General features: G+C 53.5%; 7 protein-coding genes across 7 annotated transcripts; 2 read left to right on the forward strand and 5 right to left on the reverse strand.

The window, feature by feature from the left end:
- Positions 1-558: 558 nt before the first annotated feature.
- On the forward strand, positions 559-1188 carry INS49_011504 (uncharacterized protein; the record flags this gene model as incomplete). The annotated part of the gene is made up of 1 exon (XM_043172217.1): positions 559-1188. One exon carries the CDS (start codon positions 559-561, stop codon positions 1186-1188), a length of 630 nt encoding a protein of 209 aa, XP_043023962.1.
- A 698-nt stretch (positions 1189-1886) lies between these two features.
- Positions 1887-2519, reverse strand: INS49_011505 (uncharacterized protein; the record flags this gene model as incomplete). The annotated part of the gene is made up of 1 exon (XM_043172218.1): positions 1887-2519. One exon carries the CDS (start codon positions 2517-2519, stop codon positions 1887-1889), a length of 633 nt encoding a protein of 210 aa, XP_043023963.1.
- Positions 2520-3278: 759 nt separating this feature from the next.
- On the reverse strand, positions 3279-4775 carry INS49_011506 (uncharacterized protein; the record flags this gene model as incomplete). The annotated part of the gene is made up of 1 exon (XM_043172219.1): positions 3279-4775. One exon carries the CDS (start codon positions 4773-4775, stop codon positions 3279-3281), a length of 1497 nt encoding a protein of 498 aa, XP_043023964.1.
- Positions 4776-5380: 605 nt separating this feature from the next.
- Positions 5381-6208, reverse strand: INS49_011507 (uncharacterized protein; the record flags this gene model as incomplete). The annotated part of the gene is made up of 2 exons (XM_043172220.1): positions 5381-5954; positions 6015-6208. 2 exons carry the CDS (start codon positions 6206-6208, stop codon positions 5381-5383), a joined length of 768 nt encoding a protein of 255 aa, XP_043023965.1.
- Positions 6209-6685: 477 nt separating this feature from the next.
- On the forward strand, positions 6686-8047 carry INS49_011508 (uncharacterized protein; the record flags this gene model as incomplete). The annotated part of the gene is made up of 5 exons (XM_043172221.1): positions 6686-6812; positions 6875-6882; positions 7047-7198; positions 7256-7613; positions 7697-8047. The coding sequence occupies 5 exons, from the start codon at positions 6686-6688 to the stop codon at positions 8045-8047; spliced, it is 996 nt and encodes a 331-aa protein (XP_043023966.1).
- A 1061-nt stretch (positions 8048-9108) lies between these two features.
- Positions 9109-9816, reverse strand: INS49_011509 (uncharacterized protein; the record flags this gene model as incomplete). The annotated part of the gene is made up of 1 exon (XM_043172222.1): positions 9109-9816. One exon carries the CDS (start codon positions 9814-9816, stop codon positions 9109-9111), a length of 708 nt encoding a protein of 235 aa, XP_043023967.1.
- Positions 9817-11443: 1627 nt separating this feature from the next.
- INS49_011510 (uncharacterized protein) lies at positions 11444-15865 on the reverse strand (the record flags this gene model as incomplete). The annotated part of the gene is made up of 10 exons (XM_043172223.1): positions 11444-12148; positions 12221-12408; positions 12467-12582; positions 12643-13348; positions 13402-14167; positions 14228-14374; positions 14430-14709; positions 14770-15426; positions 15497-15684; positions 15743-15865. 10 exons carry the CDS (start codon positions 15863-15865, stop codon positions 11444-11446), a joined length of 3876 nt encoding a protein of 1291 aa, XP_043023968.1.
- Between the last annotated feature and the right edge of the window lie 338 nt (positions 15866-16203).

Here is a 16203-nt window from a genome sequence, read left to right on the forward strand (position 1 = left end):
CCTAGAATGTTGTGGTGCGACATGTCCTCAATGTTTCACATAAATGCAGTCGCCCATTCAATGATCACTAGGGTTTTCTTATATTCAAAGTCACAATTCTGGGACATCAGCACACAATTCAACCACCGCCGGTCACCCTACTGGCCCAGTTTGAAACAAACTCGTACGGCTATGCCCGTCGGACTAATATGACCTGATGCCGGACTCGCTTCTCGGCAAATGTTCCAACATGTCTCTGTTCAGCTGTTCAGGTAAAAAGGCAAAAGAAAATAAGATCTGGGGTAGTTAGTTCCATCGTCTACTACTTGAACATCTTTCCTGAATCTGGAAATAGTCGCCTTCGGGCCAGATAAGCCCTGAGGGTTCGGCCGCGTCTAGATCCACGCCAAGACGCCTTGGTTTGACCGACGACAACCGACACCCGTGGCGTGTCCAAGCGCAGACACGGTTCCGAACTTCATGCCTGGCATGACTACTTGCCCCAGCTTCTGCGCAGTACACGGTTTGACCTAGTGTCACAGCACCTGTTGTCACGTAAGCCACGTGCGCCCAATGACAATGCAAATCGACGGACCCCACACAGAGGACGAAGCAGCGCGATTCCGTGCCGCTTTGGAGCGCAACCCTACGCTGATGGAAGTCCTCCGCCGCGCCGCCACCATGAACCTTCCGGGCTGGTACCTAGCGGCCGGCGCTCTGACTCAGTCAGTCTGGAACCACGTCACAGAGCAGGATCCAGAGAACGGGATTGATGATTACGACCTCATTTACTGCGATGACTCAGACCTGTCCTGGGAAGCGGAGGACTCCGTCATTCAAGAAGGCGCCAGGGTTTTCGTAGGTCTCCCCGCGAGGGTCGAGATCAGGAATCAAGCCCGAGTACATCTCTGGTATCCGCAGAAATTCGGGATCCCATGTCCACAGCATACCTCGACCGAAGGAGCGATAATGTCATGGCTGTCTGGGACGGCGTTGTTCGGTGTCCGGCTGCTGCCTGACGGCGACTGGGAAGTGTTTGCTCCCTGGGGCTTTACCGACATCCTCAACCTCACAGTGCGTCCGAACCCGGCAAGCGGGACTCGTGCAGCCTACGAGAAGAAAACCGCAAGGTGGCGAGCCATCTGGCCGGATCTAAAGATCATTCCATGGCCAGTGACTGTCTCGTTGAATGCAGAAGGAAGGAAGTAAGAGGGCTTGTGTCAAGTAATCTAGTTAGATGCTCGCATACATGATGTAGACGAGGTGAAAGGTGGATAGATTACACTATAAGACATGCAAATCAAGGCTGGCCACATCTCTTGGTACCTGTATCTCGCGACCAAACCTAGAAGTCAGATACTTAAATCAAATAATGCACCCATTTAATCAAGAGATTAGTGTGTTCCATCCTTTAAAGGTAGTGGTAGGCTATCTATCCTACGGCATGACGGGTTTCCAACAGCAGCTCATCTCATTACAGGCTGATATGATGCGGCCATTAATAGAACAGAACTTTAGGATCTGCAAACGCTCCCCTACATACGCATGAAAGAAAGCTCTCTGGGGCTTTCTCTGCAGTCAGAATTCTAGCCCCTACGCCCACTTTAAATACAAACATCGCAGGTTTTGCGGAACCCAATCCTTCACAACAACAAGGAGGGCTCAACCTTTGGTCTGGATCTAGAATATCGTGTGAATCAACATTTTCGCTTAGTTTTGATGTTTTGCAGCATGAGATTTGCCCTGAATGAAGGAGCAACGATTTCACGGAATTTGCTGTATGGAACGGTTCTTTTCAAGAAACTTTTCCTCACTTTGGGAAGCATCTGCCACCGAAAGCTCAAGTTGTCCTTTACCATGACTGCTTGAGGGGGCCAAAATTCAATGCTAGGTGGTTTGTTTCAGTACTATACCGCCTCTGTTGTTGCAGTTGGTACAGCTGATGAATCTGTCGAGGAAGCTGTTTTCTCCGGCTGCTCCGAAAATGGACTCGAGTTGTCTGTTTTCGGCATGCCCAGTCCCACGCCCACGCCCACAGCGACCCCGACTCCGATGAGGAATAAAACAAGGACCAGAAGTATGAAGAAATTGGATCGCTTGATTCCACAAAGAACAACCCTTTGTTTCGGCTTCTCTGGTACATCATCGTCGAACGCTGATTTGAGGTTCTCCGGCAGCATCGGCGCCGCAGGATCCGATCCCACCGTCCTCCCGGAGTGGTCCGTGACGCCCGAGAAGCCTGAGACACCAGATATGACGGTGTCTCGAGCGAATGGCGCCCTCGGCGCATCACGGTAGTACTGAGACGGGTGCGTGGCTGGGGGCTGTGCTGTGCTGTCCTCGGACATCGGCGAAAGTGGGACTGTCCCGAAGTACCCCGTTTCGTTGTTTCGAGACCCCGGGCTGTCGACGTAATTCCTTGCGTTGTCGCCTCCATGGCCGCCAGGGCTCAAGGTGCCGGATGGACTGAGTTCACCAGCCGCTGGAACCGCATCGTACCTCGAGATTGAGATAGACCCCGGTGGTTGTCTAGTGGCCATCCTCGCTTTCCTCATATGTTCGTCGAGCTCGAAAGAAAGAAGCCGCAAAACAGCTGGGAAGAAGAGTCACGCGCGGCGCAAAAAATGAGAAAATTGGCAAGAAGGGTTGTTCGTGATAGAGCTTGGTGTGTTCAACCCAGCAAGGAGTGGCGGTATGGGAAAGAATTGATGTTAAAAGGCCTTCAGCTGTCAGAGACAAAAAACCTGTGGATCGGGTAATGCTTGTTGAACCGATCTCATGCACACGTCCATGGCCCTGGCCCACTTGCCCCTTTGGTTGCAGTCCCCGTGGGCCGTTGTCCAGGGGCACTTGATTCGGTCGTTTTGACGCCGTCAATCGTCGATCCACACACGTGTCCGGGTAGCCAGGCCAACGATATCTTTGGTCTTTGTTTCTTGCGCCCTCTACTAATGCAGAGCTGCTCACCGCTTTGCGATCGCGGAGATGCTGATTTTGGCCTCGGTGGCGCAACCATTGCTATAATGAAAGACATCGTGTGCAGGCATGAAGAGGAGCCTCGCTTGCATGAAATTTGTTGAGTCATGCTTGGCTAAATATTGCTGAACAAGGAAGTATGCAGCCCCATAGCTACTCTGGATTCATGGCGAGAAAGGTCACATTGAAAATCATAAGCACACATGTTAAATAAGGGATATCAGTCTCAATTATGGCACAGAACACCTTATCTAATACATGATGCCGCTGAAACAATCTGGGCAATGCCTGATGGACATCTCTGACCTCGATCAATTGATCGATCACAACTTGCTCTTCGTCCGCGGCTGACCGCGCTCATCCTTGTAAGTGGCAAGCTGATTCCTCTTGCTGTCACCACCGTGCTCGACAGCAACAGGGCCATCGAAGATGGTGCCTCCGGACTTCTCCCTCCTCTTGTCCGCCTCAACGTAGTCCCTCTCGCCCTCACCGAGGTAGATCTGTCTTGGCCTCCAAATCTTCACACCCGACGGGTTCAGCATCTGCTGCCTCCAATGAGCGAGCCACCCCACGCATCGTGGCACAGCAAACAGGACGGGGTAGAAATCGAGGGGGAAGCCCATTGCTTGGTAAATCAGCCCGGAGTAAAAGTCCACGTTTGGATAGAGGTTTCGTTTCTTCATGAACTCGCTCTTCCTCGCATAGTCCGCGAGTGTCAAGGCCGTATCGAGGAGCTTGTTTCGGCCTGTGACCTTGAAGACTTGCTCCGCGAGCTGGCGGATCGCCGTTGACCGCGGGTCGACGTTCTTGTAGACTCTGTGGCCGAAGCCGACCAAGACGCGTTCTCGCTTCTCCACCTTCTCCATAAAGGCCGGGACATTCTCGGGGGAGCCAATCTCCATCAGCATGCGGATGGCGCTCTCTGAAGCTCCTCCGTGCGAAGGTCCATATAGCGCAGCGCATCCGGCTGCGACTACGGAGTAGGGGTCGACCAAAGAACTCCCGACTTGCAAGACGGTCGCGGTAGAGCAGTTCACCTCGTGGTCGGCGTGGATTATGAACAGCGCATCCAGGGCCTTTTCCAGGACGGGGTGAGGCTGGTATTCACTGCCTGAGAGATTGTCGAGCATGTATAGGAAGTTGCCGGAGTAGGACAACCCGTGAGCAGGTCGGTTGAACGGCCGGCCTTGGCGCATCCTATACGAAGCAGCTGCCAAGGTCGGCGCCTTTCCGATAATCCTCAGGATTTGCTTGTCGAGCAGCTTCAGTGACTCCATGTCCCCTGACGCAGCATTTGTGAACAGCTTCTGTCCGGCCAACGAGGGGTTTGACTCTGGGGCAAAGGCACCGAGGGTTGCAAAAGCGGATGTCATCATGGCCATTGGATGTGAGTCGTACCGGAACGACTTGAACATCTCCTCGATGTCCGTGTGGACATAGGTGTGGTGCATGACCTCATTTTGCCAGTTCCGGGCCTGGGAAGTCGTCGGCAGCTCTCCGTACAGGAGCAGAAATGCGGTCTCGAGGAAGTTGCTCTTGTCGACGAGCTGCTGAATGGGGTAGCCCCGGTATCTCAGAATACCGTCCAGGCCATTGATGTAGGTGATCTTGCTCTGGACGACGGCTGTGTTCATGTACGCCGGGTCATAGACACGGAGCCCCTGCTCGGTCTCATCTTCTGCTCTGTTGCCATCTGCCTGGGCCTTGATGTTCTTGAAATCGGTCGCGAGGATGGAGTTATTCTTGATGGGGACCTCGTATGTCTTCCCCGTGCGGTTGTCGACAACGGTCAGGGATGGACGCTTGCTGATGGCGACCATGATGCTCAAGGTTGCTGGGCGCCGAAACAAGAGGGGGGACTCCTTAGGCCGCTGATCTCTCCTTGCTGATCTCGACGGGGACAGACGGTCAGTTGAGACAGGAAGTGATATATCAATGAGCAGGATGTGCAGCGAAACAAGACCCAGCTGGCATGTGAAGACAAGATGAGATGCTACGACGGTTGGAGGGAGGTTCCGGCGACCTGTCAGCGTCGCCGAGCGTAGCCGCTTTTTCCCGGACCTCGGCAGAAACTCGATTCGGTTAGGCCGCGGCACTGACCGGGGCTTGACTTGAGGCTCCATCTCGACTCTCGACCCCTTTCCTTTCCCCACGACTGACATAATGACTTCCGTCCTGTGGTTGAACAGCATTTGATGCCCGTGCCCTCAAGCTCCGATATTCTTTTCTTTCGGGTGACGTGTTTCCAAGGCATCAGCCAGCGCGGCAGTATGAACGTGGGCCAACGAAGGGAACACCTCGTTCTCAGGGTTTGACCCTCTGACCCGGATGATATTCGCAGACACCCTCCCCGTACTTGGAATGAAGAGCGGCCGAACAAGTGAGTGAACATTATTTTGCCTCGGTCACTCTGGCCCCGATAATCTCATTTGCCCCCTCTGAACTCCTCGCTGAGCGGCCCCTGTCTTGTCCAGATATTCATGCCCGTCTTCTGCCCCGTCGTCACCGGCAACCCGGCGTGTAGCGTCCTCTCATCACCCATGCCGTTCGGGAACAGATTCTCCCAGTACACCGCGTTGCCCTCGATGGGCCTGAAGGTCACCCCGTTCTCGTACGGCTCATCGCAGTCCAGTGTGGCACACCAACGAGAATCTCTCGGAGCGTCCAGCATCGGGAAGTTTGTCCCTCCCCCTGTTGTGTCGTTCGACACGTGCACGTAGGCGAAGAAGGACGACACTCGGTTTCCGCCCAGGTCTGCTGCGGCATGTGCAGGGTCGGTGAACCAATCGGTATGGAAATGATATCGCTGCCCCGTGCCGTACTTGACCAGTTGTAAGGGCTCAACATGGCTACGCTGGACATCGTAGCCTTGGAAGCCAAGTGCCCGGTCCTCGATGCACCGGACAACATCGTCTGGTGTCACGGATGTGGATTGTGACGTCCGCACTGAGTGCTCTCCATCGGCGCCCGTGACTCCGGAGCGGGAGAAGCTATCCTTGCTATACAGAAATGGTTCAGTATTTGAGCACGAGAACTTAGAAATGGCAAGCGGTACTCACGTCACTTCTTGCAGGTGGGCCCTCTCACTTGGGGTGATGAAATTGTGAAGATATGCAACCAGCGGCGACTTGGACACCAACGAGACGGTGTATGGAGGGTGCTCGCAGACGTATTCATCGGTCAAGGGCTTCTGGGTTGCATTGGCCCTGCCGAGGATGGCAGTTGCAACAATAAAAGACCCCAATAACTTCATAATTGTGTCTTCGGTCACAAACAGGTGGAATATTATGGGCAAACGGTTGACCGACGTTGGTTGTCGATATCGCTATTCGCCTGGACCGGCTTCTCAGTGCCTTTTGAGAATGAGTCTCGGCATGGTGAGGAACCTCAAATGTGTCCCTGCTGATCTCACGGGTCTCAAGCGAGGTCTGTAGGGATTCATGGGTGAAACATTGCTGGGCCGCTTGCGCTTGTCCCGAGTTGCGGCTGTGGTCTCATCGCCGCTCCCAAGTCAGCACATCAGGGGTCGGATCCGTCTGATCAACAACTGGCGCGACCCCTGATGCTACACCCTCGTCCAATTTTTGTCTGAACTCCACCATCCCCCGGATCCTTGCAACCCCACGATTCGCTTCGTAGAAAAGAAGCTTCTTTCCAGCGTGGTATTTCTGTGTGGTTATGATTTCGGCAAGGTGACTTTATCACCAGACAGTGCTCGTAGTTTATCGCAATGAGAGTCACCAGGACGTATTCACTGATCGGTCTCCTGTCCCAACTCGCCCTGGCGAAATGGCCAACAGTTGACGAGACTGCTTTCCGGGACGCTATCGGCACCAATGAGCAAACATTGGTAGCATGTAAGTCACGCACCTGCGGCAAATTATCACTGTGAATGATTCTAACATGTTACTGTCTACAGATATTTTGGTAAGCCTTTCTTGCCCAAAGCTGGTGGATGTGCTCACTGACCGAATCTCTGTACGAAGACAGCCGAGTAAGAATCATGCTTCAGAGCGTCTCTGAAAAGAAGGAAGCTCATTGTTAGCAGTGAAAGCTATGCAACTCTCGAGAGGGAATGGTCGACAGTGCAGAGCTCGGCAGAGAAGGGCATGGTGCTTGCCGTAGACTGCTCCAACCATGCAAAGCTATGCCGCGACTTTGACATCGTCTCCTTCCCTACCATCAGGCTTCACCAGAAAGACGGTACATTCGAACGGTATCGTGGGCCACGGAGAGCCAAAGAGTATGTCACAACACATAGCCAATCGCTCCAGTTGCCCCCCGACTAACCCGTTACCAGAATGCAAACTTACCTTGAGCGCATGAAGAGATCACCGATATCGGTGGTGGACGAGAACAACATCACCACATTTGCGAGCACAGATGACATAGTTTTCATTGCTCAGTTCTCGGACGAAGACTATGCCCTCGAAGACCGCTACATGGATGTTGCGTACCTGTACCGTGACCGACACTCTTTTGCTATCGGACCGGTGGCATCCCATGGCTCGTCCCTGCAATGTGTCAACAATGCGAACCAGGAGCAGTTCTCCACCACACAGTTTTCAAACCCAGCAGCAATCGAGAACTTCGTCAAGCAGTGTGCACGCCCATTGGTGCCGGAGCTGACTAGGCGCAATGAAGCCGAGTACATGCGGGTGAGTTTGTGACTCAACTCTTCAAGCTTCATGCATGTGGGCCGTGGATCCAGAGTGTCTAACCATACCGTTACAATTTCTAGGTGGGCAAGAGCATCGTACACTATTTTGTGGCCGCCGACGAGGATCGAGACGCCTATGTGGCCGATATCAAGCCCCTCGCCAAGAAATTCAAGGACTACCTCATCTTCGCAACCACGGACGTCACCCAGTACCCTGAGATGCCGGCTGTCATGGGCCACCAGGCTGCGTCGACAAAGGTATTAGCAGTGTCGAGCCCCAGCACCGGCGGCGTCTACCCATACAGGGGCAGCAAGAACCTGACGTCGGCGGTGGTCGAGGCGTTCTTGAATGATATCAGCGCGGGCAAGGTCAAGCCTTGGGACGGGATGACTACATCTGAAGATGGGGGAATCACGCATGAGGAGCTGTGAGCTGAGAATCAGGTGGCGCTGAAAGCCACATTGAAGTTGTCTGTATCAACTTGTATTGCATGATGCCATAATTTGGTGTGGAATTTAGTGAAGCGTTTACGTTTGTCAGTCCACGTCATATCGAACGAGTGCCGTCGCGCCCAAATACACATTTGCCTTCTCTAGTTGAGTCTTCAAAAGCATTTTCTGTTCGCTAGAATCCCAGATAGCAGAAGATTCATGGTATTTCAATTAGCTGATAACTTCTCAACTGAAGTTGCTGGAGAGCATAACAAGCTCTTAACCCGCTGGTCTGTCACCAAGAGAATAGAGGTACCCATCCCCTGATATCACATGGTCAAAAACGCGTCTGGTGTCGAATTAAGACGCGATACCAGCCGTCGATGCTAGGTTCCAACCTGAAAGCCGACCCTCTGCCGACCCATGTGGTCGCCATGGTTTTCCGAACATCGGGTGGAGAACGACCAACTGAAGCACTGTTGAGGGATCCGATCAATGCTCTTCCAAGAATTGGGACATTTACAAATTGCTACAGCCCACAGGTTATCCACACGTATTTCACTTCTTGCCAGGCAATGTAAGTCATGACTCTTCGGCGCTTGCACGCACGTAAAGTTTCATTGTGACAGCTGAAGGCTTCCCAAAATTTGCAGATATTGGCGGCATCCTCGCTCTCGGACTTCGTGGCAGAGACGGCCTGCGCCACGAAGAGACATTCCCTAGAGGGAATCCTGCTCCATCGATTGTGGCCAATTTATACGATGTACAACATGCTGGATTTTGTCAGAGTGTCTCAGCTCCATCAGGCTTTGTAGTCTGGACACAATGTGGACAGTGAATAATTAAAACCTCGTGTTATTTCGTTGTTCATTATGCATAAGGGTCCTTCCCCGAGTACAAGCACGCACTAGACTTCGATGATAGCATGGTAACGATATTATTTGAAATTCGAAAAGAGTAAATCTCAAACTCCTTCGCAATAGTATTACAACCTTCTAGGAACCCCTTTTTTTTGCAGCACCGTGATACTCGCATGGTGCCAACCACTCCCAACGGAGACATCACCGCACTTTGTTGACGAGACTGTCCAAGACCAAACCTCCAATCGATGCGCCAATCAGAGATCCCTTTCCTCTGTCCCTGGGGTCCTTGCCCCTGGCCTTGCCTGCTGCGGCGTCAATAGCAGCAGCGCCCAAGGCAGCAGTGGCGACCCTCTTCCAAGCGTCAGTCTCCCGCTCCTTGCGCCCCTTTTGCTTGACAGCTTCCATGGCACCGGCAGCCAGTGCGGTCTTGCCAAAGTTGGCCGCGGTCGCCCGCTTCTTTCCCTGGCCGTCGTCACTGGGCCGCCGGCTGTCGCGCCGGTCCTCACGCCTGTCCTCGCTTCGGCTGCGGGTCTCGCTTGACCTTTCCGATGTGTGCCTCCTCCTGCCCCTGGACTCTTTCGGGGCAGACCTCTCAGAGTCCCTGTATTTGTCCGGGCTGTTGGTCTTCGATGCCTTTGCCGAGTTTCCTGGGCTCCGACGCTCCTCGCTGCGGACGCGTTGGCGGCCCGCCGGCGGCTCGTAGTACCGGTACTCGTGGTGCCGTCTGCCCTCGCGGCTGGACTCCCGGTGCTTCAGGGACGGGCGAGGAATCCTGTCCCTGTCATGGACATAGTCGACAAGATCCGGGTCACGGCTGCGGCCGCTGGATCTTTCCTTGTCATGGCGACGGCTTGAGGAACTGGAGCCTGAGCCCGCAGTTGCTGCGGTAGAGTCCGTCTTTCTCATGATTGGATAGAGACCAGGGATAGGAGGAAGGTCACTGGACATAGAAAGGACTGGTGGTAATGGAGTGGAGCAGTGATCACCATGGGCTAGGTGGGCTGAGGGGCCCTGCTGGTATATGATATAGTCGCCGGCTGGGCCAGCAGAGTACAGGCCGGCGAAGTCATGCCTCTCACCAGTCAGCCACCGTGCAAATATGCCGTGCTCACATCTCAATTTTCGCGTTTCTCTTTACGGCCTTTGGGCACAAATTGGGTTCGGAGGGTCTCCTTGGGATGCGCCTTGAAGGTGCCAACCGGCCCAGTTTCAGAGCTCAACTCCAACTTTTGGACCGTGTGTGGGCGACAGTGGCCCAGGAATTCAAGGGCACTAGCGACCTGTCAACCAGGATACCATGCCCGTACGACCAAGCTGCAGTCGAACAGAGGACCCCCCCACGGCAAAACGGCCGGGCCGATCTTGGATTCGCTACGCAGTGAAAACTCAAAATTCATAATCTTTCGTTAATGGTTCCATCGAATCGCTCCTCCATGCCGAGTGCTGGACCCCGAGCAGCCGTATACAGACTAGCCCGTCGAGATTGAGTTTCCCTCTTCCAAGTTCATCTGCACACCTGACCCACGTTTGTAGCCGCAAGCCAACTACATCTCGTGTTCGGTGACGTATGTGGTACCGAGACTAGAGGTTATTAACAGAGATGTTATTTTTGTTATCTGTTCTGGGCGGAGTTGATGCTATCCGGACTTTGAACCTGTATCATTGCACCCTCATGTCAAAACTATGACAGTGACCCCCAGAGCCTCCACCTGCAGCCAGAAACAGTACTGATGCAGTGCAGCGGGAGTCTCGCGGGAAGCCGAATGCAGTCGACCTAGTCAGATGTTTCCCATGATTCGGACGGGTCCTGATCGTTGTGCTGGCAATGTCCATGCTGGTTCTATCTCCTGGGATGGACGCGGCCTGCGGTAGCTTCCACGGATTGGAAACGTCCGTGCTGTGGCCCGATCATCCGCGACGTGAGAAACGAATAAGATTCCGGGTGGCGATAGGTCTGACTGCTCGGCGGTTGGACGAATCATAGCCGGCATGCTCCGTCACAGTCGACGTCTCGGGCGCGACGCTCTCTTACACACGAGCAAGGGGCGCATGTGTGTGCTGCTGTCGAATCATACAGTTAGCGCATCGATGCTTTAATCTGCACACATATCAGAGTTTTCAATCGATTGTGTCATTTCTTTCGCAACGCATGACGGGTCCGTGGACAAGCGTGTTCATAACATCGTGTTCCCGAGCCAGCCAACCTGGAAGGTTTAGTATCACTCATGCGCGATCCACAGCGATAGTGAGTCGGAGAGGAGAGCACACACATTTGCGTTTCTGGGTGTCAGTATCCGAATGTAACATTTCGTGCCACAACGGTCCTAAAATTGGAACCAAGGTTGAAATTTGCAGCGGTGGAGACTCTCTCAAATTGCACATGCAAAACCACGGCGCCCAGCACTGCGCCCAGCCCTCTTCAAGGGACGCCTCGAAATCTAGTGCCATGCTTCCAAGACAACCGTAGTTTGACAGTCGGGCAGCTGCCCGGAGAATTCCTCAATTCCTATGTAGGAATTGAGACTGCAACTGCCTAGTTGAGAGCTTGTGCCTCACACATGCCTTGATACATGCCACCCTGCGCAACCAGCTCGGCATGCGTCCCAACCTCTGCGATCTTGCCATTATGGAAGACGCAGATAACGTCAGCATCCTTGATAGTACTGAGACGGTGAGCAACAGCAAAAGTAATCCTGTCGCCGACCTTGGCCGCCTCGTCCAAGGCATTCTGAACAATCTTCTCGCTCTCCGTGTCTAGCGCGCTGGTGGCCTCGTCAAGCAGTAGGATCTTGGGGTTTCGGATGAGAGCTCGTGCGATGGCGATGCGTTGCCGCTGTCCGCCTGACAGCTGAGAGCCGTTGGACCCGACGTCTGTGTTGAGACCCTCCGGGAGCGAAGAGACAAAATCCCAGGCGTTGGCGGAGCGGAGTGCCTCCTCGATGGTGGCGTCAGGAACGCCCGTTGAGAGCTCGGCCTGTGCGGCCATCTCATCATGCTCGGGACTGTAGATGCCAAAGGCGATGTTTTCACGGATGGAGCCGTCGAAAAGAGCCGGCTCCTGTGGGACAAGGGCGACGATGCGGCGATAGAGGCGGGGGTTGAGGTCTGGCAGCAGGGCTGAGCCGTCGATCGTAATGGAGCCGGTGGTAGCGTCGTAGAATCTTTCGAGCATCCCGATGATGGTTGATTTCCCACAGCCAGACGCACCCACAAGGGCAACGAACTGACCCTTGTTGACCTGCGAGAAAGCGGTCAGTCAATCTAGGGTTCTGAGTGGTTGGAGCGGTTCGACAACTTGATTGAGGCATACCTTCAGATTCACGCCCCTCAGAATGGGGATATCCGGCCTCAATGGGTAAGAGAAGCGGACATCATTGAGGTTTATACAATCTCCACTATCAGGGCCACGGGTTTTGTTTTCAGGCGTAGCCCGAACGGTCGGCTGGAGACCATGCAGCCAGAAGACATAGTTGGCGGCGTTGACGCCCTTGGTGATACCTAGCAAAGGCGGTGAGTATGAAGCGGCTTTGACAGATTCAGTTAACTCATAGCTTACTAGTCGAGAATTGAAATATGGCTGAGGATGCTTGGCCTGCGAAGAAAACGCCTAGGAAGGCAATGAGGAATGCGCCCAAGTCAACCTCGTTGAACGAGAGAAGTCGACAGCCATACCTAGTGGAAGTTGTGAGTAGGTTGTGTAGTGGTGGTATCAAGTCTAGAGGGCAGACCTACCAGAAACCCAGAGCCATGAACCAATACTCTATACCCTGCATCATGGCAAACCAGATCATAAGCTGACACAGTGGCGACCTTGACTCCGAAATAGCACGATCTAGCTCCGCACCATATTGGGCCAGGACAGATTTCTCAATGGCTAGCGAGGAGACTGTTCGAATGGCAGTCACAGCTTCGGAGGCGATGGCCGCGCTGGTTGAGTAGCGCTTGGAATTATCGCGGTCCAGCTTCGCATCGAAACGAATCTTGATATAGCCGACCATGACCGTGGGTGGGAGGCCGGCTAGAACGACAACCAGACCAAGTTTCCAGCTGTACGCCAAGGCGAGAATACTGCACGCCGCGAGATTCAGCACCGAGATGCCTATCAGGGCTATGTTGAACCCCATGAGTTCAAGGATGGATTGGGGAGAAGAGTCAGCCCGGCTGGTCAAAGCACCGGTGCTGTTCTCTGGCCGGTCGAAGAACTGTATGTCTTGGTGGATGATGTCATGAAAGACCTGTTTCCGGTACTTGTAGTTGAGTTGTTGTGAGATATTGTTTGATGAGTATCCGAGCGAGAAGTAAGATAAGAGGCAACCCGCAGCTAGGACAACGAACATTGAGGAAAAGAAGTCGCCATCCTCGGTGAGCTGAGGCTTCGGATAGTTGAATACTGTGACCACTTTGGATATAAGGATTGCCTGGGCCGGAAAGGCGGTTGCTAAAACAGGGTTAGCACACAGACACTGACCACAAGATCACAAGTGAACTGACCTCCTCCTATCACACCCAGCGTAGCGAAGACATACGACCAAGCGGCATCTGGGGTCTCCTTGACAAGCCGGCAAATGACTGCCAAGATGCCCAGTTGTTTGTGAAGGTCGTAATTATCCCGGTCCTTGTTGCGCCCCATGAGCTCTTGGACTGAAGACGGATAGCGAGTTAGTAGCTTGTGAACTTCGCCACCTCCATCTGTCTCAGCCTCAACATCACTCTCCTTGTCGCTGGTAGCGGTTGACTCTGGATCTGCATTTGTCCTGACAGTGAGACTCTGGATCCGTAAAAGCTTAGCATAGACGCCGTTGTTAACAATCAGGGAGTCGTGGTCCCCCTGCTCCACGATTCGGCCCTTGCTCATGACGACGATGTTGTCCGCCTTGCGGATGGTGGCAAGCTTATGGGCGATCACAATCGTGGTGCGGCCTTCGGATGCTCGGTCGAGAGCTTGCTGGACGACCGTCTCGGCGTGAGGGTCTAGTGCACTCGTTGCTTCGTCAAGAAGGAGGATCTTAGGTTCGGAGACAACGCTGCGAGCAATGGCGATGCGTTGGCGCTGCCCTCCGGAAAGAAGCCCGCCACGCTGTCCGATCTCGGTATCGTAGCCATCGGGGAGCTCAGTGATGAAGTCGTGCGCGAATGATATCTTGGCAGCATCTTGGATTTTCTGAAGTTGTTGCTCCCTGGTAGCATGTTCCCATTCGGTACCGACTAGCCCCTCCTTGATATTGTCGAATACGGTGCCGCGAAACAGCACTGGTTCCTAGGCGAGATGTTAGGCTCGTGATTCTTCCCCCGTAAGTATCTGCGTCTCAATGAATACCTGTTGCACAAGGCGCACCGACATGCGAAGCCAGTTCAGGTTGTATTGGTCAATCGGGCGACCGTCTAGCTTGATGGAGCCGGAAAGCGGATTATACCATCGCTCAAGCAGCCCAATGATGGTGCTCTTTCCCGAGCCCGAAGGACCCTAGGTAGATAGCTCAGCTTCTGTGACCAGCTGAAAGCTGAAGGGAAACACTCACCACCAGGGCTGTCACCTTCCCTGAGGGAATGGCAAGAGAAAAGTCTTGCAGGACCGTCGTGTTCGGCCGGGTTGGATAAGCGAACCTCACATTTTCCAATTCGATGATTCCATTGACCTCGGATGGCCTCTCACCAGTCTGGCTAAAGGGGTCGATACCAGAGGTACGGTCGATGAGACTAAAAATCTTGGAAGCAGCAGACGCGGCCTGGCTGAAGTCTACAAAATGGGGTGCAAGCGATGTCAAGTTGGTGGACGCAAGGATGATCGACATCACTACCCTGTCCACGAAGTGATCGATCAGTATGGTTAGGTAATGAAGCAACATGTCAAAGGCTCACGTGAAAATTTGCCCTGAGTCCTCGATCTCCCCCCTCGCGAGCATATGGATACCTTGCCAGAAAGCAAGGCCGAAGCCGAGTTGAATGATGGTGTATTGTGACGAGAACATAATACCCAGCAGGGGAGACTGTTTCTTGCCAACACGCCGACCTTGCTCCAGATGCTCGCTAAACTTTTGAACAAGTCTCTCCCTCATCTCGAAGGCGTGGACAACCCGAATTCCCCCCAGGACCCCTTCTACGAAAGAGTTAGCGCGCATGTAGATGCCAATCGATTTTATCAGCAAGCCAGTTTGCATAGCCGAGACTATCCCCATAATGAGGAAAGTGGCTGGGGCAATGCAGATGCAGATGAGCGCGAGTTTCCACTGGACCGAGAAGGCGACGATGAAAGCCGCAACGAAGGCGGAGATTCCCTGGAATGCAAGGCCAAGCTTCTCGGAGACGCCGCTCTGGATCAAGCGGCCGTTGGAAGTGGCCTGAGTTGCAATTGAGCCGCCAGTGCCAAAGTCGTAAAAAGCAACCTCCTGGCGAAGGGCAGCCCGGAGGAATTCCAAGCGAATGTTGCGGGTAATACGATGGGCTGTGTATGTAAGAAGCAGGTTGTATGCATAAGAAAGCACGGATCTTGCAATTCCAAGATAGACGAAGTAAAGTCTAGTCAGAGGTTGAGCAAACGTACCACGAGTGGCATGAGGCGGAAAGGGGGGGGGGAGAGACTGCTTACGCCAAATCACCGGCACCTTGACGGAATTCAGACGCAGATGACACGCCTGCTACGAAGTCGTTCATTGTCGTGATAAAGCTACCAAAGATGAGGGTCTGCAGGGCGATACCGGCCCCGGAGGCAACGGCTGCCACAGCTGCGATGCATTGGAGTATGTGATCGATGTTCGACCCGTATCGGAAGATCCTCTGACGGGGTTGGACAGTTAGGTACTGTTTCAATTTGCTATTAGGTAGGCATCCTCACCTTGTAGGCTTGAAAGGCGCCCATTTCTTGGGGAAGCTCGGCGGTTGGCTCCGGATTAGAGGCATCGTGATGCATTTCCGAGTCCTGGACCGTTTTCTCGTTGGGTAACGTGTGGAGCGCCATGGCTTTGTAGATGTTCCCTGAGTCTTCAACATGCAATTTTGAGGGATCAGAAAAATCAATCATCTGTCAGGTACCCGTACGTATGAATAAATATTAGGTTTCAGTAAGAGAGACGACGCAGGTGAGTCGCGTGGGATGGATGAAAAGAGTGTACAGAGAGCATGGACGACCAGAATGAAGAATCAAAAATCCTTCAAGGAGACAGCAGGTCTCATTCTTGTGAGTAAAAAAATAGGGGTAGGGGAAATTCACTGATTTCAGTTGCGATGCCCGTCTCAACTGACTGGAATGTGAAGGCGTCACAAACGGGATGATGTGCGGCAGACGGCGAACTCGGC

Source organism: Diaporthe citri, assembly GCF_014595645.1.
Source record: "Diaporthe citri strain NFHF-8-4 chromosome Unknown scaffold_5, whole genome shotgun sequence".
NCBI lineage: Eukaryota > Fungi > Ascomycota > Sordariomycetes > Diaporthales > Diaporthaceae > Diaporthe > Diaporthe citri.